The 23,560-nt window shown below is 42.3% G+C and overlaps 1 protein-coding gene across 3 annotated transcripts in view; it reads left to right on the forward strand.

Annotated features, from left to right (window-relative positions):
• The window catches only part of pcdh11 (protocadherin 11), a 126,711-nt gene that overhangs the window by 63,277 nt on the left and 39,874 nt on the right, over window positions 1-23,560 (forward strand). For all 3 annotated transcript variants that reach the window (XM_034598049.1, XM_034598048.1, XM_034598050.1), the window contains 2 exons: window positions 10,136-10,171; window positions 14,997-15,195. In XM_034598049.1, the coding sequence (XP_034453940.1) occupies window positions 10,136-10,171; window positions 14,997-15,195 (235 nt within the window). The remainder of the gene's footprint in view (window positions 1-10,135; window positions 10,172-14,996; window positions 15,196-23,560) is intronic.

Here is a 23,560-nt window from a genome sequence, read left to right on the forward strand (position 1 = left end):
ATGCCCACAGTGATATGTGAAGAGTGACAGCGGGTGCACTTTGAAACTGTGATGAAATTAGCTGAATGACATTACTGCTAACCGTTTGGATATCAGTTGCGCGTTTAAATTTAAGTCATGAGCAATTCCCAGTTTCCAGGAGGATCATTTCCATAAATGTTCTGAGAATCATTAATCAGTATCATCATTGTGCCTCGTGTTTGTCAGGGAACGACAATGATTCCTTCTCTTTGCTTCAAACACGGGCCTGTGATACGGCATGTCACTGCACATCACAATCTATGGACAATGCCTCTGCCAGTCTCAATGAAGGAACCTGTCAGGCGTTTCAGCGGGAGGAAGATCAAACGCACGAACAATTCGCATTATTAGGGAATCCTGATGATCTGAAGTTTTGACGCATCAAGGGACCGTCCGTTGTCTCCTACGTGTTTCCTCTTTGACAGTGCACCTAGTGGTCACTTCATTACGTGCACCTCCCTGGTAATGCAGCTCCTTCCTTCAGACAGTGAGTCAATCATTTGTGAGTCGACATAGATGAGTGGTTCATTCAGTGTCCAGCTAAACCTGTCAGCTCCAAGCACGAGTCATCGATGACTACACCGTGACTAATTTCACCTCAGTCAAATCCTTCACCATTTTTAATTATTTTCCTGATTTTAATCCAACCTCTGCAAGGTGTGCAGTGCCCCCCCCCCCCCCCCCAATGACACTCTAAGAATAAGTAGTGTAGATAATAGGTGGATGGAGGGATGGGTGGATGGATGGATGGATTGCTGCATTTTGATCCAGGGTGTCCCAATAAGTAAAAATCTGTTGCTCCGTTACCCACTTAGTGTGAAAGTCATTGGACAAGACTGAAAATGCACTTAAGGTCTTGTGGAACCTTTGGTCGACATACAATCATTAAAACAAAATCTCTGAAGAGTAGACAAATCTTTACTCGTCTTTATGATCATGCAGATGATCAAAATTTAATCTAAACTTCTCCCGCCTCCTGTCAGCATCAGGGGGTGTTGTATTCTTCAAGCTAAATCAACAGTGCTTTTTTCAACCCTGATGGTAAAAGTAATGATCAATACATGGTGTAATGAAAACTAGATGTAGCCCGAGTCTAATCACATGTAAGGTTACGTGGATATAAAAAAACTACAACGCTGCTCCTGTCTGCTACTGGGCTGCGACCTTGTTGTGGGTGGCCGGGGTGTTTTATTTTTTATTTCCAGCGACTCGTAACTGAAACATTATAGATAACATCTCTATATTTTAATGCTCCACAGCCAAGTGAACATACTGTTTTCGAATCACTTGCTTTTCCCATGTATCCTTTTGGTTTATCTTTGAGCCTGCAGCAACATCTAATCTCCATGCCTTGTAGCTGCACATAAACCGAGCCCAATAGCGAACATATGAACCAGAACATAACATACAGAGTGAATACGGGGTCCTGCCGCTGGGTATATTTTGTGTCATTTTAATTAATTTCTCTGCTCTGTCCAGATTTGGTTAAATTGGAAATGTTTTTTTTTTTATATATATATCACATTCACAATGCATATTCAGTCAGTTGCAAAGGTCTGGATGTTTTAATGCATTAATAAGATTATCATCAGCGACTGTGACAGCTACAGCGGATGTTCTTTCACCAACTAGCCTGTCCCCCTGTTAAACAAAATGCCCCTAGGTCGTTTCTGACAGCTTCTTATTATGACCCGCAGTTATGTTTTATTGCCAGGTGACCTCTGGCGGGCGTAGTAACTGGAGGAAATCAGATAACATAGTGTAAAGAGCAATGAGGTCTGTGTTAGGACGCGGGTTTAGGGCGGATTTATGGGACGACAAAATGCGGCACTTTGACGCTGGAGATCGCTGTTGTTTTCCCATTGGAAACCAACCATCATCTTTGTTTTAGCCACAACCGCTCCACAACGTTAATTGCATGCTTATCACTGTAAGCATGATGAAGAAGCTCCTCTAACCATAAGGATGTACTTCTTTAAACCTAAACCATGATTTAAACTGGTTGTTCAATTTGCTCACACATGAGTTTATTATTGTGACCATGACGACACAGGTCTGGTACGCCTGCTGCCATATCGGGGGCTATTTCAGGAGATGTTCCCATGAGTCACATTAGAGGGTGCAGGGACAAGTGATCTATTGTTGTTTAGTTTGGAGGACTTGTTGCACTAGACAGGAGAAGAATAAAATGATGTCAGAGTACAGCGGGACGTCTCACATACAGTATATCGACCCTCACTAGTGGGTGTCTAGCTGCTGCAGGGCTTTGATTTTTTAACAGAAAAAGAAAAAAAAATAGCAGGCTTACTAAAACCTAAGCACTTCCCTGAAAATACAGTCAATCAACATCATGGTATACACTATACAATGTCTGCCAAATGTGCCTAATGCAGCTGCTAAAGCCGGGTATACACTGCGCGACTATAGAAATGTTGTTAAATTCCACCTCGCACTGTACGAGTAAATTGCCTGAGATGGAAAACCAAAGCTCCGATTTCCCCGTCGGCAGACCAGCTCTGGAGAAGTTGCTTTGTTTGCGGACAATGCTAACAAGGGGGAGGCACGCTGCCTTGATTACATTCGTGTCACTCTGTGTGTCAAAATATACCAAACCAAGAGTTTCGGCATATGGACATTCTGGTAGCTTGGAAGATGCAGACATTTTGGTTTGGCTATTTTGCAGAAAGAAAGCAAACTACATATGAAGCTCCTGTATTGTAAATACATTCGGTTCTGCAAGAACCCCTTCATCTACTTCGTTTTCTGTCTTGCTGTGCAATTGCGTCCTGCCATGAACTACATCTTCTATTATTGGGTTAGGCATTTTGTGCAGACACAGTCCTGACATGTCACAAATGGGATCAAATCACATTGTGTATGCCCAGCTTAAGTGACAATGGGGATGTTTTTTTGTTTCAGTTAAGAGGCACAAAAAGTAGCAGGTCAATGTACAGTTAAGGAAATATTTTCTCACTTTTACAAGACAATTCGAAGCAAAAAAAGAAAAAAGATAGCACGCTTCAACAGTAGCCGTGTGTGTGCACAGTTGAACTTGGTTGTAAGGAAGGGCAATGGGGTCATCTCTCCAAAGAAAGGAATACTTAATATTGCAGGAAGCAAACCTCAGAAAAATGCCTCACGGCCGGCCAGCAGTCTATTCATGATACTGTTGCTTCTAAAAATACAGCTAACGTTGTTGCTGACCAGGTGCAGCCCTTCATATTGACACTGTGTGCACTGGTTTTTCAAAGGGCTTGTTTTTTTTTCTGTTTGGCAAGATAATGTATCACTGTCTCAAGGTGGTTCCAGGAAATTACTTTACACCAATGATCTGCACAGTCCCCAGGTCACAGCCCAATAAAACACATTTGGGACAAGAGGGACAGTGGGGACAGTGGGTTGTTCACAGCATTCACACCACTGAGAAACTGCACAAACGATGTCGTCAAGTGAGTAGAGATCAAAATCCCAATGGAACTTTTCTGGCACCTTACTGGATCAATGTTTCACAAAGTAAAAAAGATACCGGCAGGGCTGATGGTCAAACACGATCCACACAGTTTTACCAAGGTGTGTCTCTATAATGCAATACAGTGAGTGTATTTACACTGGTGAAGGACCGCACTTCAGTTAGAGACCTCCGGCTCAAATAACCCCCCCCCCCACCCTTCCTCGGCTACTTAGCATAGACACCATGACATCCTGAATTTGCATAGTAGTAAAGATTAATGTAGCTCTCGGAGGCTGGTGTGACACTTTCAAAACAGCTCCCGTCTTTTCCCTGGTGTAGTCTGGCGCGAAAGGGGGTGAGCAGCCACTGAGCGATGTGGGTAAAGAAGCTGAGACACTTCCGGAGCCGTTGTAAGCCTCAGAGAGCATTTTATCATGTATCTCCACTTAGCAAAGTACCTGCAACCGTCTTCACATCACCACTGAATCAAGGTCTGTTTCACAGCACTTGATGCCGTTTGATGTGAGCTGACACGTGCGATTAAGTAAAAAATCACTTCTTCTCTAAAACAGGCTTTTTTTGGGGGGTGTTGTTTTTCTCTTTTTTCCTTCATCTTTTAGCAGATGACTGATTTGTGCTAAGTGATAATTATTGAGTTAGTTGTCACAGCATTATGAAGGATGTCCTTCAAGCCGCGCCTGATTTCAAGGGACAGCTTGACAAAACTCACTTTGAATTTGGTTGAAAGCGTGTCTAATTGAATTTTGATACGTAATTAAATCAAGCAATAAATCAGCCCAGATCCCACTGCAACTGACAATTCAACACTTGTGAGCACCACCAAGCTAATTATGATGAAGTTATTATCACAGCCGAAGGGGGGGGACTCTGAACGGCTCCTTCTGCATCATCTAGAATGTGTTCAACTACTCAACCTTGAGGAAAGGGCATCTCTTATATTAGGGATCCAGAAGATCCCATAAGTGTCACCTGCCCGGCCGCTAATGTGTCCACGCTGAAGAATTGTCCCTCTAACAGCAGGGGATCGCTTGACGCAGTCGTGGCAGCGAAATGCATTGTGACTCACGTAGCATAAACACATTCATGCACCAAGCCAGAAATGATCTGATGTGTTGTAAGTCACTAATTAAAGCTGGTAGTAATTTCTGTCAATAATCCCTCAGTGTGTAGGAAGTAGCTATATTGATTGAACATGGATTTAGAGCATCATCCTCATCATCTGGTTTCCAGTCTCATACGGTTAATCAATTACATCCCCAGCGATTTAAGTGTGCTTAGATGCCATGCACTGTGCATGTAATCTCATGAAATAAGGTATTAAACTTAGTCTAATTATAACTTTGCAGCCATGTGTCACATCATGCTCCTTTAATACCTTCGCTAAGTAGACAAATTGGTGTGTCAGTCAAGACGGCTGCTGCATTTTGATTTTGTGTAAAACAAAATTTCAGAAGTTAGTTAAGACTGCGACATGATCCTTGTAAATACAGGTGCATAAATGAATAAAATGTGCTTTAATGATCATCCTGCTGAAAGCTGAGAAACCTTTTACAAATACATAAATAAGTTTAAAAAAAAAAGAAGTCATGATTCTTCAACTCCCCAGATACTGGATCTAATGTAGCTGGTATGTTTTAGTTTTTTTTGTAAATGAATCCTCTGCAACAATTACTGAAGTAGCCTCCTTCTGCATAATTTGATGAACAAAGAGAACATTGATGAACTTTTTTAATTATTACGCCGCTTGGGATTCTGACACAAGTGCCACAGCGGGGGGTGGGGGGGGTGGTCCACACTACAGCTGCTTGCGAGCGTTTTTTTTTTTCCCCCTTTCTTTTTTCTCTTTTCTTCTTCCTGCCTCCCCTTTTTTAATTCACCCAATTTGTCGGTCCAAATGAAACAGCGAAAGGTTAGAGTGTGGAGTAATTAACAGCAGCTAGCCTAATGAAATCAGGAGGGGCCGGTACACTGGGAGGATCAATACCTCACTAAGAGTGAAGCAAGATGGGGGGGGGGGGGGGGGGGGGATGTCCAGGGAAAACACACATATACAGACCACTTAATAATAATAAGCTGATGAAAAGGCAACATGTTGTCCACTTGTAAATCATCTGGGTTCGAACGCGCCGTGACATTATTGCTGTCTAGTAATTGTGTTAGAGGAAAGTTGCTCCTCGTGCACACTTCTGGAGAAGTGTGCACGATTTACACCGCTCTGTGTGGCTCGCTGAGAGGGTTTCCCTTTATTGAATGTCAATAAGTGCATCAATACACTTTGGACAACTGAACACCAGTGCAGTGGGGAATGGGGATTCTATTTATCTAAGGCTACACTTAAGTATATTGAAGACTTTATTAGCCCCCTTTGATGAGGAGGTGTTTTGTTTGCAACAGTTTTATCACACTGTCTAAGACGTGCTGCGTTCGCCAGAAATAGAGGGGACGTAAACTTGAACTGTGCGCACCGCTTCTTGGCTGAGGCCGTCCCGTCTCCCGTGCCCGCACTCGCGAGCAGATGGCAATCCACGTCCAAGTCTTCCACTCTGGATATTTTGACTATATGTGCATATGTCTGCATGTGTGTGGCCACCTGACAGAGCTGTCCTTTTCCTCCCATTGATAAATTCAGACACATCCATCTCGTCTCGTGGGGATAGCCACTTGGTAGCAGGCCACATGCTTCTCTCCCACCTTCTCCAAACGGCTTAACTCAGTGACTGCGGTGCTGCGCGGACATTTATGGAATACAGAGCAGCGCAGACAAGTCCATCTTGACCATTATTTTTCGCAAACTTCTTGCAGAGAGACTAGTTAAATTGAACAGCAGCACTTTAGTGAGCCTCGCCGATGTTCCCGGTGTCACGGTCACAACAAATGTGAAATACGCCAGGGTGAGCTCTGGCCGCTCAGGAGACTGTGGCTAGCTGGCATGTTTCCCTGTCTGTTTGTCTCGCTCTGTGCCTCTCTCCACCTTCAAAAAGTATTTACATTACGAAATGAACTGCTACGTGGGAGGCTGTGGAGACAGGAGCCGCAGATCTCATTAGTGTTGAACTATTAGGAGCATGAGGACCCCGGGGATGAGGGTTTTTTTAAGGCTTTCAGTGTAGCTTGAAGTTATCACATCATATGCTCTAAAAAATTGTTTTACAAACAGCAGCGAGGAACCTTGATGCTGTTACTTGTTACTTTAGCTGGAAAAAAAAAAATCAACAACCACAGATGATATCGTGATATGGTCCTGAGATCTGCCAGTTAGCCAAGGAGATAATTGTTTCCAAAAAAATGGTTTAACATTGGGTTTAATTTTCTGTATGATTATCTCGTAGTGGAAAAGGTCGTTGTGAGGTCAGAGGATATTTTGACACCAGTCATAGTAATTGCTGAAAATGAGGAATGGGAAATCACATGCACACATAGTGTCAGCGCCATCAAGTTCACAGAGGTCAGAACAAAATCTCATCGAAGACACTGGAATAACAAAACCTTGGAAACCCAGAGGAAGTAATTTGATTGTCCGTGTGTTTAAATATGCCTGGAAAAAACAACTTTTTAAAAATGTCCATCTATGTACAAATGATTTCTGTGGCTATGAATTATTTTTAAAACGGAGCTGCTACCAAACGTGTTTTTGTATTTTTGGAAGATGCTTTAATATGTTCAGACGTTGATGAAATTCGAATATGACTTTGTGAAATTGAGTTTTACCTCGTCAATAACAGCAAATATTGTCAATTACCAGCAATTATGACTTAACCATATTTATTGTTGTCCCTCCATCATGTGTTTTGTTCTCCACCTATGAGAGAGTGAGAATAATGTTTCCACATATTGGTCTGAGTGTGAGGTCAATCTCGCTTTTCTTATTTCATGCTGAGAGCGAGGCAGTTACAGTAATGAATATAGATCTCATTCTCCAGCAGTTAGAATAATAAATTGTATTCATTTTTTATACTCTAAATGTAAATGCATATGTACTGAGGGAGATCGCTTGACTAGCCTGTGTTCAAAAGCTGATGGAAAATTTATTTTTTAATATGCCTGATTTTCAGTTGTCTTTCTCCCGCATATGGGCTTAGCTTTAACTGTACATGTAATATTAGCTTCCTTCCAGTCACCTATGCACCTCTGGAAATAAGTCTTGCCTACCTCTGACTATGCCTTTATTAGCCAGGCCCTCTGCGTCTGTGCCAACCTGCCATGCCAGAGCTCGGAGACGAGAGGTTATACCGCTGCTTCCTGTTCCCTCTGCAGCTCGGTGCTGGAGAACTCAAACACTACTCCGCAGTTTACATGTTGCAACAACATCAGATATAATTATTCAAGAACAATAATGCAATATGTACTATATGCTCCTCTCTCTCCTAACCGCATTCACTATTGCACAGCCGATGTCTAAAAATCGTGATACATGTGGCTGCAGAAACGGAGCACAATGATGTCTGGTGTTTTTAATCAATTATTTAGCCAATATTTTAATGATCACAGTGCCCGGGGTGATCAAAGGTTTGGTTTGAGCTCCACTGCCTTTGCTCACGAAGAAATCCTTCTCTACTTTGATGTGGTTCACCAACAAATGCACTTATCTCAAGCATAACTCTCTCCCATACTCGCATGTGGGTGCTTTGAAAGTGCTAGTTTGAGAGGCGTGCATACAGAGAGGAGGTCACCGACCAGTCCATACGGAGGACAAAAAAAACAATAAAAAACAAGACATTAATGGTCTCCGACAATCATACGTACAACTACTATTTTGAATTTTATCGAAATGTGAGACAACCGTAGGTCACCTTCTCAGATCCCTCATGAACATTATCATATATTTAATTGGTTGTCAGGGTCTCTAACTTGAAGTGTGTGTCACGAGATGTTGAATAAAACATTACGCGGAGAAGAAACAACTGGCTGATGGCAGCCTCCAGTAAAACCCAGCTTTAAATGACCAGTCAGTGGATGCAAATGAGTCGCCCCTCAAACACACCTGACACATGTTGGTGTGCTCAAAAATGCAAAACGGGAAGAAAAAAATGGATTTGTGCCGTAACATGTCAAACCACAATGTCAGTCTGATGATGATCGGTAAAGTAAGAGTCATACAAAGTAGTATAAAAGTAAAGATAGTCGTAAGTGAGTGTTCCTGTTTTCATTCTTACCTTTATTATATATTTGTCAATGATATGCTCAGTGATTTTAGTTTTCTTTTTTACTTTTATTCATTTTGGAGCCACGAGAATCTGACCCTGCAAGTCTTTTTTTTTAGCCCTGTTTTGGTCTCCTCCTACCTACTCCTGAGTGTAAAGGTGTATCAGACTTAGCAAAGAAATATGTTCTCAAGCTTGTTGCTAAGTATGTGTGTCTGCTGTTTGGTGCGGGTAGAGTGTGGTAGGGGGTTTATCTCACATTTGTAGTTTTGTTTGTTTGTTTAGTTTTTGTGTTTTTGTTTGTTTTTTATTTAAATAAACCACCTCTAGTCCCAAAACAAGTCTCAACACTGAAAATGTAAATGTTGCCATAGAACAATATAATTTCATAATGAACAAAAACCTGAAGAAGATTTAAAATATTGACCATATTGCCAAATTTATATTTGATCTTGTAATGATTGCAGAACAGACAAAATGTTGGCGACACATTGCTGATACAGAATACGCTGACAGTGTTATTACCAATATACAAATCACATAAGTGTATTTTGTGCATCTGCTCTTGGCAATGAGAGGATTTAATAGTTTCCCACATAAATCTCTGAAGCGTCTCAACATCCGCTCTTACTATAGAGACAACCCAACGCAATAGTTTCACTGTGTGAGGCAGTTGTTTGTCAGAAGTTGGGAGCTGTAACTTTTTTCTCACTTCTCTCAGTTGTCCACCATGAAGCCCGGCTTTGTTTCAGATGAACAGATTTTGGAGAGTAGCGCTCCATCGCTCAGTCAGTAGCAGCGTCCCTGGGTGAACAATTATTGCGGAATAATCCTTTGACATGAACTTGTTTCCTGTTCATTTTTTTTTTTTTGCATTCCACCCCGGCAGTCCTCTCTGCATCTCGTCTGTCTAAGTGGCTCCTCACTGCCAGATTTCTTCTATTTTCTTTGCAAATCAAGTCATGTACTCAGATTATTATACACAGTACAAAGAAAACAAAATTGGTGATTAAAAATTAAATACTCTTATCTCTCTGAGAGTTATCTCGGTCCCCAGAGAGAGGATGCTATTTTGCAGGCTTGCGGGTGTCTTTTGTTCCCAATTTAGAAGCTTGTCGCTGTTTATTGTTAATTTTTGATGCATCATTTGATATTCTGTTCACTTTCCTCCCTGACATGCAGAGAAAACATCTTTATCAAAGTGTCAGTTGTGTGGCTTGTGTTGTCAGGGTGTCAGGTTTGCCCTATTCTTTACATTTCTGGGGAGAGGGTGTGTGCTCTGCAGCCCGGTTTGATGGTGTGCCAGCCGAGCACGGAAATGTGCTGTACAAACTGAGTCTGAGTAAAAAATCAATATATATCTTAAATCTCAATTCCAACAGAAGAAAAAAAGACTTTTAACTCCAGAAATCTATGATGGTTGTCATTTGTGAACTCTGACTGACTTTAAAAAGTTGTACTCAGACGTGGATGTGAGATGACTGTTCTTCTGTCCTTGCAGGAGGCCTGTCAACTTGGCAAGATTACCTCTGTGAATGTAAGTCATTGCGCCTTGCTCTTTCTTGCATGTGCATGAGCATCATACATTTCATGTGCTTGGTCTGTTACGACAGTGTCACACACATGGTGATTTCAATGTCCTACTTCTGTGGTTTAATCGTTATGCAACCGTTAGGACTAGGAGACCCTTGTAAAGTAAACGTTTTGAGGAGGTTAAAGTCTGAAACCCAACAGCCATGTTTTTTTTTGTTCTCTACTATATTTATATCCTTCTTTTAAAATTGCTTTGTTACTCGAGCATCATTGAAGAACTGTGGGTAAGATTGTTAAGGTGTTAAATGTTTTTCTTCAAAGTGTTTAACTCGTATCTGTTTAGAATAGCAGCAGTCAATTCTCAAGTGACATATTTTCCCATGAAGCACAGAAATGATATCAACATCGACAGCTTCTTCTCATCGTTTTAAAGATTTATTTTCTTTTTCTTCAACAAAAGCAGCTGTACTGTGAAGTTTAGCTTGATACAATAACACTGTAACACGTTGTTCAGCCTTTTCTCCATGCTGTTACTGGGAAACCTGCACAAGGCTATGTTGTGTTCAGCTCTGACTTTAGTTTTTGCAGAGTATTTCTACTATATTTTATATTTGGTATTACATGATGTGGATTTGCAATCTAACAGTTAAATACATTATCTGAGGGTTTAAGTTTTATGTAATTACGGCATCACATTAGTAACATTTTGCTATCAAAGTTTTATAGCAAGACCCTACTTAGATAGGACTGGAGAGTGGGCTATTACTAATACCGCCATAGTTCATGTGGCACTGTCATGATGACTCAATAAATGGATTTGATTCGTCAAAAATCACCCAGTAATCTCAACCCATTTGTTAATATCACCTCCCTCTAGCATGTTCCTGCTAACTCTCCCTTTCACACAGTGGCATATTCACCTCACACATAATAGGCTGCTCTGGAACAGCATGTACAAAAAGAAAGGACACACCCGCAACTTGAAAATACATTTTTTGGGAGGATGCTGACACCAAAAAGAAAAGGAACATCCGGGCCAGCGTTTTTTCAATTAGATTTTTCCATTTTATTGCCTTGTGCCATTGTTATTTTTTTTCTTTCTCTTTTCTCTTATCTGCACATAAGACGTGTGACATGACAAATCAGCATCTCCTCTCGCAACAGATTTATGCAGGTCTAGGTGTGCCCGCGAGCTGATCCTTATCTGAAATGGCAGAGCCAATCTCCCCTGATTCACTCCTAAGTGGTCCCTGTTTATCACTCAAAGTGAGGCGGTTGTCAGGCTGGTCCTTCTCCACGTGGGCACCGACTTCTTTGCTATTTCTAGCTATTGGCTGTCGGGGAAGAGAAAGAGAAAGTATATACAATAATCAAAACTCAAGAGCTGATGTCGACCAAAGGTGGAAGCTACTTGGCCTCTCCTCCTCTGTATCTAAATATAACCGACTTCTAATCTGCTAACCCGTGAATCCAGCCCCATCTGCCTATTGCCTGGGCGGTAACCAAAGAGGGGGGAGAGGGATGTGGGGTGGGGGGGGGGTGGGGTGAATTGGCTGGCCTGTTACATGGCAGAACTTGGCATGCATCTCTCCTGTTCATTTTATCTCTGTGTAAATACTTCTCAAGGCAGTGTTTTATCTGGCTGAACGGGCTTTGTTTGGTCTTGATATCTCTTACCGCAGCTTGTCTTTGCTTTATGGATTTCTGGCAGCTTCTTTAAATAAGTGATAAAGCCTCGCACAACACTCACCTTGACTCCTCTGCGTATGTTTGTTTGTGTTTGTCATGTTTGTCTTTCGACATTAATGTTTCAGTCGCACGTGTCATTATCCCGCCGACGGGCGAACTTTCAATTTATTTAACAGCCATTAATGGCATTTAATTGTAATTAACACTGTAGCTAAACAACTTAGCATTGAGTGTATCGTGGAATCAAATTAGGCCTTTTTCTTAACATCTGGCACCGACTTGAATGGGCCCGGGTAAACAGGAGCCTAAAAACGAAGACACTCCCTCATGTAAAATGATTATGTCCTAATTGTCACGGACAGCTGTTTGTTCTAATAGATTCTGGATGCAATTGTTGGAGCAAGTTCCCAATAATTAGAATCATGTGGCGAGGAAGCATGCTTTGTTGTGGAGCTGCCAGCCCCTCCGTAAGTGGGCTCTTTCTTTTTGCTGGAACCTGGACTTTTGCTTCTGCAGTCATTTGAGAAACAGCTGCCAACACTGTTTGAGAACAACTTGATATTTACACTACTTGAAAGCGTGGGCAAACATGGCACACGGAACTATATGATTTTGCCAACAAGGTATTCATCTCCTCTCTGGCTCAGCAAATGAATAAAATCATGAGGAGAGTACGGGGGGGGGGGGGGGAAACATCCCAATCTGCTCCGAACTGTAGAAATACACCTCGCGGTTTAGCGGCACAACGTCACGCCACTTGCAGTCAAAGAGAGAATCGTTATAATCCTGCATTTCATATATTTCCGCGTACAGTGCATGTGAACAGGTAACAATTCCCTTTCTATTTTCGCTAATAGACACAACAGCAACGGAAAGCTTCAGGTTCAGAGGTATCTTACACAGCGAGTGAAGGTTGCGTGTGTTCTGTTTGTTTCTTTGGCTGCATGCCCTTTTTCCACCCTTTTTCTCTTATTTCTCATCCGTCTTTTTCCAACCACACACACACACACACACGCACACACACACTGACACACACATCCACGCACGTACTGTGATTTGTGGCCTCGGGATCTAGATAAATCGAGTAAATAGAATATTTAGCTAGCTCTCTCACCAGCACAGCATTGAAAACCACTCAGTTGTGCTTTCGGGGTGCTAATTGTGTGGATTTAGGTTAGTCAACCCTCTCTGATAGTTTTTAAATGAAGCTTTTTGTGCACTTGGTTTTTGGCAGTTTCTCCTTCATTAGTGCCAGACTTTATTTCACTCTCCCCCTCTGCTCTATTTTCCTGGCCTTATTTAATCTTATCAGAGAACAATAAGTGCTTCATCTACACACGCACTATAGTGGCTAAGGAAAAGAAGGAAAAAAAAATGTTCGCACAGAGACATCACCTCCTCCTGAGCTTGAGCAGCATGTGTTAATGATGTTTTTTAATTCAGGACTTGCATATTGCTTTTGTTGCTATAGCACTGAAGCAAATCAAGATAGTCGTACGTGCCGCAGTTGCATTTGCTCTTGAGAAAAAAAAAATCTTCTTATCAGTTTGAATAATGGGACGAATAAAATTCTCTGCAATAACCGAAGCTGAGGGCGTAATTATATTTTATGGGTTTTATGCCCCCATACAGTGTGATGCAGTACGATGCTACACAGAAATCATGTGAGGACATGAATTCAAGCCAAAGCATATATCACCCGACAACGCTTAGTTTTGCCTCAAAGCCAAGTTACATCTCCTCATTCTCCATATTTTATTTTCTCTCCAACTTTATGGAAAATATATACAAAAAAACAACCGAGATGAAATCTGCAAACTTACCCAGTGTCCCCTCGCAATACCAATGATTGTTTGTATTCTGAAGAGCTGCTACCATGTTGGCAGACACCACCATATACACAAAGAAAAAGTGTTTTCCTTTTTAGCTCCTCAGAAAGGTCGCAGCATGAACTTCTGTAAACCTCGGGAGAAATCAAAGAGGCCTGAACCTTTCAGAAGAAAATGCCCCGCACGCCTGTGATCCCCAAGACTTTACAAATCAAAGTGTCTACACGCGGCCCCACTCCTTTTGTGACTGAATTGGGTGAGAGGGGGAAACTAGGACATAGTTCAACCTGTTAATACACATCCCATCTATTATGGGAAGTCTCAATTATGAATCTCGTAGACAGTGTATTATCTGAAAAGTAATCCACAAGGCTCAACAGACCAGAAATCATTTTTTGGGTTATGAGGTCACTGCTTCATCTCGTCCCCTCGGTGACAAGATGCAGTTCTGTTTTGTTTTCCGACTCAAAGCAGGTATGGATGATGGATGCAGTGCTGGTAACAACTACGGTTGATTCAATTAGGCAAGGATTCCCCTTGTAAATGCTGTCTCACAGTACTCACTCACCCATAAACAAGCAGTGTTGTCGCTACTCATGAAGATATTATTCATATTTGTTTGTCAGTGGTGGTGTGCCAAGAGGAGCAGGGAGAAATGCTTCCTTTAATACCAATGTGCCTGCTTTGCCTGAATGACAGACACTTTTAACAACGTTATTTAAATATTTCTTTCTGGATAAGAGAACAAAACAATATATCATGCAGCAGTAACCTGGGTATAACTGATAATAAGACAAATAAAATAAAACAATTTAGTGTTATTAATGCAGATGGTTTGGGTTTTATGTGGGGGAAAGATTTTTCTGTCCTCACCTTAACGGTGAAAGGAATTTAAATTGTGTCGCTCAAAGCAGTGAAATATTACATTTTTAAAACAGTGTGACTCTCCAGGAGGAATGTCCTTGTTCCTGCAGACAGACCTGGCTGTGAGCACTTTTCATTGGGGCTACTTTCTTCTGCGAAAAAAGTCCCTATGAAAACGGTTTTCATTATCTTCTATAGATTATCCACCAAAAACTGTTTCCGAAAAAAAACCGACCACATTGTCGATTTCTTTCAACGTGATTTTTCAATACTGTGAGCACCAGAGAACTGCAGGTCAGACCGAACTTTAACATTCTATTCTGTACTCAATCACACACACCACTGTACTTGCTTGTTTACTGGCCCTTTTCCCATTTTCTGGGACTTTTAAACAGCTTTTTTCAAGTACAATGTCCAACAGCGCCTTTCTTGTTGTTTGTGCCTCAGACCCAGCGTCGTGTGACGTTCCATCTTCCAGACGGTTCCCAGGAGAGTTGCAGTGATAGCGGGCTGGGGGACCCAGAGCCGAGCAGCACGGCCAGCACCACCCAGCCTCTCCCCCTCAGCTTCCCCCAGGAGGAGTACTATGAGCAGACGTCACCTAACAGCCGCACCGAGGGAGATGGGAACTCAGACCCTGAATCCAGTGAGTACTGAGTTTTGCGATGTTCAGACATCAGGCAAATCCCTTGTTTCATTTCCTTTTTTTTTTTCTTTCTTCATGCAATGTAATTTGCAAGTGGCCATCTGTGTTTTTTAGACAGTTAAAATTATTTACTGAGTTTACAGCTGTGATTTGCACAGTAACAACTCAGCCTTGCACACGCTTAACAAGCAAACGTTTTCTGTCAAACAACTGGTAACGAGCTAGTTGCACATTAACATATTTTGTGAGGTCATTCCTGAGAGGAGCGCGGGGCAGTTCTGCTACATTGACGAGGGTTGCACTCCTGACAGGGGACAGGAATTTTGGTTTCCATGCATGTGCTGTATTTCTCAGTTTGTCCTTGTTGAGGTGAAACCAGAAACCATCTGAGTCACATGCAAATAAACCGGATTTAATCAAAACAGACATTGGATCTGTTGTCACTGGAGTGCAGAATATAACATTCAGGGTGTAACTTGCATTTATTATTGACAATTAATTTTGTAAGCCTGCAGTTTGTAAACGGTGTTCCATGCTAAGCCGTGGGACGTAAGGGGAATTATACCTCTGAAGTTGAAACTCTGTTGCTGAATTTATTCACATGATTTACAAGACAGCTGTCACTGCATGGCTTACTGCCCAATGATGCTCCCTATAAAAAGCTCCATTAAACGCAAGCAGGCACAACTCATACATATACAAATTATTTTTTTCCACGAAAAAAAAATCACTGCTTAAATAACTGGCTGAGGGGAAAAGACAAATGCTTAAGACCCTTAACAGAGGATGCTGAAAGTAGCCAGCATGCCAATGATGCTGAGGAAATGATTCTGCTCCACCTCAACATGAACAAGGCTATTTTGAGTCCCGCATCAATGCGGCCTTGTCTCTCATACACACACACACACACACACACACACACACACACACCCACACACACACACACACTAGGAGCTGGGTATCTGAAGGTAAAGCTGCATCGTATCATGCAGACTGAATCGAGGCTCAGATCGCAGCAGACCTTCACTCCTCCTGTGGCCTCTGTGTATCATTGCCAAGAATGCTTTAGGCGTTGCATGGAGCAGTGGTGCATGTTGACTTTTACAGATAGGCAAGCCGAGCCAAAGCCCCAACTCTGCACTCCTTCCTGGCTGAAGAATTACTAGTTTTACTGCTTTGAAGTGGCAGTAAACATATCCGATGTGTAGTATGGAAGACTATCTATGGTAGTATTTGCCTTTAACAGGGAAAGACAGAGACGAAGCAGAATCACGTGTTTTCCTGCTTTGATATTCTGTCACAAACTCCTTAAACCTACTGCAGATCTTGTACACAGGAATCGACATGTCAAGCAAAAATACCGTTCGATGTTTGCTGAGAAGGATTCGACCGTCTTTTGAAGGAGACAATTTCGGTATCTTTCTAATTGATGTCTATTTTTAGTTTAAGCTGGTCAAGCGCTGCTTGCCTCAGTTATCCTGACAGCATGCCACTTACATGGAGTTACCTGTCAATGAACACGTCGGTTTCCTTTCCCTTTTTTTTCACCCAGCAGAGAAAATAAAATCTACAGGGCAGGTAGAAGAAATAGATGCACACACCTACATGCAGTGTAGCCATTGTGCCATAGCTGTAAGTGAGACAACAGTCCTTGATGCATCTGCCTCCCCAGCAGCTGCACCGACAGGTCCGGGCCGGGGTGTCAGTGTGAGTGTGATTGTGAATACATTTGTTAGACATTAGACACGGCGGCTGACGTGCAGGCGATGGCTTCCTGTTCATTTACATGCGACGGTCCGTCCCATTCGTGATTTTTCTATTTTCGATGAGAGGATCTTGCAAGCTACAACAAGAAATCCAAGAAATCTTTGTTTTTGTTTTTTTCACCCGATAGCCTTTTTTACACAGCCAACTGACCTCTATATTCCCTCACACACACACACACACACACACACACACACACACACACACACGTATAAACACATGCACAAACATCTAATGATCAAACCTCCATCCCCAGCTGTTCCTTAATGTATTCACCATGGTGACAGCAGTGATTCATACATGTGATTCATGTACAGAGACACGATTTCTCATCATCTCATTAATAGTCAGTGACATAAACATCTCATACTTCATAAACTTGCTCAAATACTGCACTTATTACCCACTTTTCCTCTTGGGTAATATTTGTTGGAGTGCATTAGTTTTAGATAGGCGACCATGCTAATGCAGTAAGTGCATGTGTACTTTTATAAATTGCTGCATTAAAAATCACTGCGGAGTGAGAATGTTAACAGAATCAAAGAGAGTTTAATATCGGTGTCTCATATCAGTAGTTTGGCTCCGCTGTAACATCATCACATGAAATGCTGTGAAAGTGGATGTAATTCTAATGTGAAAACAGGTTAAATCAGACGGGATCTGACCACGTTGGAGGGCTTGTGTGAACATCATATGAGAAGTCATTTCATCCAATTTGTGTACTCGTATATATATACGTGATTAAGAATTGCACATAGGGCTGTGTATCTTTCTGATAGGTTGCCTTTGCGTGCATCAGGAAATGAACATTTTATATAATTTGAATGGATTAAAGAGGGATGATGGTGCAGTGGTGTTGCCTCACAGCAAGAAGGCTCCGCGTTAGAATTCCCTTTTTATTCATGCCTGCATGGGTTTCTGCAGCTACAACAGCCTCCTCCCACAGTCCACAGTGTCTCTATTGTCTGCTTTGTTATAACTTGTGGACGACCTGTCCGGGGGTGAATCTTGTCTCCCCCCCACGTGACCCTAAAAGGATGGACGGCTCTTTGAAAGAGCAAACATTCTCACCTAAGTCACAAAAGGCCTTTCATTTGCGTTTAGATGCTGCTGCTGTGCGATTGCACACACACACACATACACACACACACACACACACAACAAACAGACAGACACACACACAAACACACCTACAGTCGCACATCAGTGGAAAAAAGACACCTGACTCATCTGACTCCATTTTCTCCCTCCAGAAGTTAAGTCAGATAAACTCTGACTCTGGGATGCTCGCTTCAAAAAAAGAGAGATGGATCCCGTGCGTGTTGACCGTCTCTGAGATGAGTGCCTCAGTGACAGAGGGGGGCTAAGATGGATTAGATATGGTTTTATCAATGAGCACCAGGCTGGCATGGCGGTGGCAATCTCTTATCGTGTCGTCTCAATTTGTAGAGCAAAAAAAAAAAAAAGGAACAAGTAAAAGTGGGAAGAGGCGATGGCGTGACTCCAATTGCAGAGGGAGAAATGGAGCCGAGAGATTGAAAGACTGGAGCGACGGCAAAAAAGGAGAGAATTTCCGGAGTCAAAAGCAGTATTGTTTCGTAAAAGGTGTTTCAGCTTGGACCTGAATGTCAACTCGCGGTGAATAATCGTCTGTGCCAAAGGCAAAGCCATGTGGCCTTCTTATGACAATGAATTTCTCAACTCCTCTGACTCCTCTTTAAACCTGCATCTTTATTAGACCACCCACTCTTGAAATAAAGTTCATATGACATTTTATGTTTCTATTATTTATGAGTTAGGCGGCTGTTCATTTTATGGGCTCTTGCTCCCACCCCCCCCCCCCCCAGGCTTACTTCACCACCCCGCCATCAGTCTTATTCCATCGCCTCTTTTGTCACACGCGGTTCCAAAGGTTTTGATATTTCCTCCTCTGTCTCGACAAATAGATAAAAAGCCGCAAATTAATATCATTAGCATGTGCGTTTTATTTAGGTCCAACCCCCATGCATCTGACTGCGGGCTTTTACAGTACTACACATCCAGAACAATTAGGCGTGATGAATAGTACCTGTCCCTTTTGGCCAAATTGCGACACTTCATCAAAACATCAAAAAGGGGAATGCATAATGATGTGCGATGCATCTCTTCCCTTGAATAAGAAGGATGCACGCTGCTGTTCCAGATGACATTCTCCCATATTGAGTGTCTGCTCTGTGGCATCTGCAGTAGTAGGCTTTCAGCACAGCAATACAAAAGATTCCCCTCCTATCACAAGTGACTGACTCTTTTCCTAGAATCTCTAAGAACACTGTTGTTTTTACACGGAACACTAAAAGCGCCCGGTTGATGAAAATGACATTTTTGACCCATCGTGTCCGGCGGAGTTTGTCTTTGTCTTTTAATGATAACGACCATTGGCTTTGATCTGGGTGATGTGATGGTGCACTTGTGATCAGCTCGGCTTTGTTGACATGGAATAATTGAATTCTGTGTTTTTATCTGTACGTATTTATTGATTTTGGGCCGTCTGTGCTGTTGCTGTGTGTTGACGTTGGCTTAATGATGTCCTGAAAGGTTTTTCCTCGCTGAATGACGGGAGTCATCATGTCACAAATAGAGAACAGTGCTAAGCCCTCAGACAAAGTGCAGCAAAGTGGGGGCAAATCCCCGAGTGTAAATCCCTCACATTTTTTTCCAACAATACACAATTTTGTTCTCCGGACAATTTGTAATATACTTATTTCTTTCTCCTGTCGTCGGAGTTGAGGGATTTAGGAGCTTGTGATTTTGCCCACTTACAAGCGGCGCTCGAAAGGCAGTTTTGAAGTAGTGCATTAGTCTCCGCGAGAAACATGAAAACTGTGTCATGCTATAGTGCCGTATCTTAATCTGCGGCATATGGCTTTCAAATGACCAGCTTACACCTTGTCTGTCTAAGATCTAAATCTGCTATTAAAATAAGCCAATCCCTTTTAAATACTGCAAGTATAATAAGATTATAGTTTTAAGCATGCTGCTCTGTGTATTATAAAACTAGAGACGTTTTACGCAGGGGGATTGCTTCATCCAGTCAAAGATTTTAATCAATTATTCTGTTTGATATTTAAATAATTTTTCACTTTGTACAATTTTTTTGTTTTTAAAGCTATTATAGCACATTATACAATTCCTGATACCAGAAGACAAATAATCTGATTAAAGGCTTGCTGAGCTCTTTGTCGGGGTTACATTCTCAACTGTTTGATCCCTGTCGCTCCAAGATTTTCCTAATAGCCCTCGGACCAAGTTTCCAGTTGAATGATTTACAACTGCCCCTTCTCTCGTCTTTGCAAAAAAGGCCACTTGACTTGATCTAGTGCGCCAAACACATTGGTACCACTTGAATGTTTAATACCCTTCAATCCTCCAAGTCCATACCCAGTATGTCTGGGCCGCCAATGGCGAGCTCGCGCTAAGACTGGAATTCAACTGTCTAGACACAATCTGCCCATGAATAAAGGGATTTCATGAGGAGGCAGGGGAGAAAAAAAAAAAAAAACACAGTCAAATTGCTTGTGATTGGAGCTTGAACTACAACTAAGCGGGACCGGCCTCAGTGCAAAACATTTTGTGATTCATACCAGCAGTTTAACACATCATTATGTGACGGCGACGGCGCCATAGTGCTCAGTACAGTTAGCCACATTAATTATTCATATGAGTCCAATCTCAGTTTCACTTTGAGTGTTCTCATATGCAATTAGAAGTAATGAATGTGCTTCTTAATTACATTCATTTGTGCAAATTTCCATTCCCCATTGAAATTTTCTGTGGAAACATTGTGACACTGACCAATGGCATATCATTTGCAATGTGACTAAATCCATTCAGCGTAGAACAATTAGCCGTAATTAGTGTTACAATGTCATCAGCGACCAGGGGGAAAGACTAAGCTGACATGCGAGCCAGAAGAGGACCCTTGTCACGAGAGTTAAAAGTCCGACATTGCAGCAAGATCCAAATAATTGGTTGACCACAGGTTAGAAAGATGATGAACTGCTCCGAGACAGTTGGGCTTGATTCCTCTTCTTTTTTCTTTTTTTTTCAAGTGGTATTCATGTAAAGTTGGCTGAGCGGGCGTTCTCTTTGATAGCGACGGCTTTATTCACATTTACATGCGCAAGAGCTGCCGGTGCATCCTTTCCCTCCTGCCGTGGATCGCTGACAAATGAGCAGGTTCACTGAGGTAATTAAGAGCGAAGTGCCTTGCTTAAGGGTACATCTCTGGTAGATATTGGAAGACAGGGGGGAAACATGTCTCATTCATCTCGCAACATGAGCTCACATACTGCCATGTTACGGCCGCGGTGTGTGTACTTAATTCATTCTGCACATAAAACTGTTACGCTGCTTATTCCTTTTTTTGCAGACATACCAGAATCTACAAGACAACTTCTTTAAACTGCTTTTTTTCTTCTCCCACATCTTTTGCACCAGATTACTTCACGCTATATATTCTCCCTCATATAAATAAATAAAAGCCTTTGTGCCTTCCGGCTCCCAGAACTTTTTACAGCCGCCCCAGTGGGCCTGCAACGGAGCTAAATGAAGCAACAGAGAGTATTAACCTACATAGATTGGACCTTTCCTTTTAAGATGATTTCAGACTCCTCTCTCCCTTTTTTTCTTGACCGCCGGGGGTCCACAGATGAGTCAGAAGGGGATTTAGATGGACTCATCTGTATCCTTCTCAACCGATTGGGATTTGGCGGTGGGGCTCGGCTCTCCGAGGTGTGGTGGAGGGAAACCCCTTGTTTTATCTAGTTCAAATGCCACACCAGTTGTCTCCGAGTGCAAGACGCGCTATTGATTTGCGGGAGTCAACTCGGCTCGCGGAAATCTCTCCTGCACCCTCCTTCAAACAAGTGAGAAGTGTCATGTTCGAAAAAACCCTCCTCTTCCAGAGTATTAGAGCCGTCCTTTGTTGCCCCGCCAAAGCCGTGTGTGAAGTCGAGACGGGAGCTTTCTGGTGCAATCATGCACATCTCAGCAGGACAGGGCGGCGAAGATATTAAAAGATTTGAGAACAATCAGCGCGCGACATTTACAGTTATCATACCAACGGAAGTGCTTCGGTGTTGTGACCCGCGGAAAGTAACACACATAATGGGAGTTGAACAAATTGTCACAGGGCAGACATACAAAGTAATGGCAACAGACGAAGCAGCCTTTAGACTGAAATTGTAAAACAACACATTTTGAGTGACACGTTTATTTTGCGACTTAAGGACAGATTGCTGTAAGCTGTTTTTGGCTTTAAACGGGAATCTACACATTTACTTTTTAATTAACTCATATGCGTTTAGTCAATTTATTATTTAGTTTAGGGGATTAAATAACATTTAAACAAGGAATATTTTTTTTGTCATTAACTTGTCCTTTAATGCTTTTAGTTGAACATTTCTTAATGCTAAACTGTGCCGTGGGAGATTTGAATGCTCGGAGAGGTCCGCGAGATCTTTGAGAGAAAAACAGGACGGTTGGCAGAGCTCACCATGTTTGACTGCTTATAAGTCACTGCTTCAAATTCACTCGGCAGCACCAAGTGCGCTTCTCAAAGACCTGCACAATTAAAATACTCATTCCGAAGTTGTTAACATGTCCAGTAAGTCTTGCGTCTGGTTTGGGAAGGGATCAATAGCTGCCAAGTTTGATCGTGTCTCTGGACAATGTATTCTGAACTCGGCAGGGGCAGAGAGAGACTTCAAACAAGGACAGAGGCTCAAAGGCCCAAGCCAGCAATTCACTTTGTTCCATTTCACTGACTCTGTGATTTCTAAACTGGAATATGGCTCCGGCTGCATATTAAACCTGGTGGGATTCAGAGAGGTTAGCGGTCCTTTGGTCCTTGATTCCATCTCGCAGATATGATCTCAGCAACACCAAACAGGAATCATTAAAAACTTGCAAACTATTCATCAGACGCCAACGCTGTCTCTGGCATGTGGGGCATAAGGCTCCGCCGCCATCGTCTGTTTCCTCAATTCATTAAACGTGGTTGAAATCAAGCAGCCGGTAAACATCCCCTCAGACCTCCAAGTCAGAGCCCTGCAGATAATAAACCGACTCCAGCTTTTGAACTTTGAAGATATCTCTTCACAGAGAGTGTGGCAAGGACACCGCAACCCCCCCACCAACATTTCTCGCGAATCACGCTGCCCTTTCAGTGTGATGAGCCGAGGTTACACCTGCCTGAAAGAGCAGAAACTTTCCCTTCAGAAGCAGGAGGAAAACATGGGAAGCCATAAAATATAGATGTGCTAATGTTTTATTCAAGGCCATTTGTTATAGATAGCTCTTTACAAAAATCCCCACTCCTTTTCATTTTTTAGTTTGAGGGCTTGTGTTAGCATTAACATTTTTGCCTCGCAATTTCTGAGGCCCCGGTCCCTCCCATCAACCCCCTTCCTGTCCAACACACACACACACACACACACACACACACACACACACACACGCACGCACACACACACACACACACACACACACACGTTCCCAGTTCAAGCTCTAACCTAAAGCATTACATTATGCATATTCCACTCTTTTATGCCCAGTGTCTAGG

This window comes from Hippoglossus hippoglossus, chromosome 10, assembly GCF_009819705.1.
Source record: "Hippoglossus hippoglossus isolate fHipHip1 chromosome 10, fHipHip1.pri, whole genome shotgun sequence".
NCBI classification, from domain to species: Eukaryota; Metazoa; Chordata; class Actinopteri; order Pleuronectiformes; family Pleuronectidae; genus Hippoglossus; species Hippoglossus hippoglossus.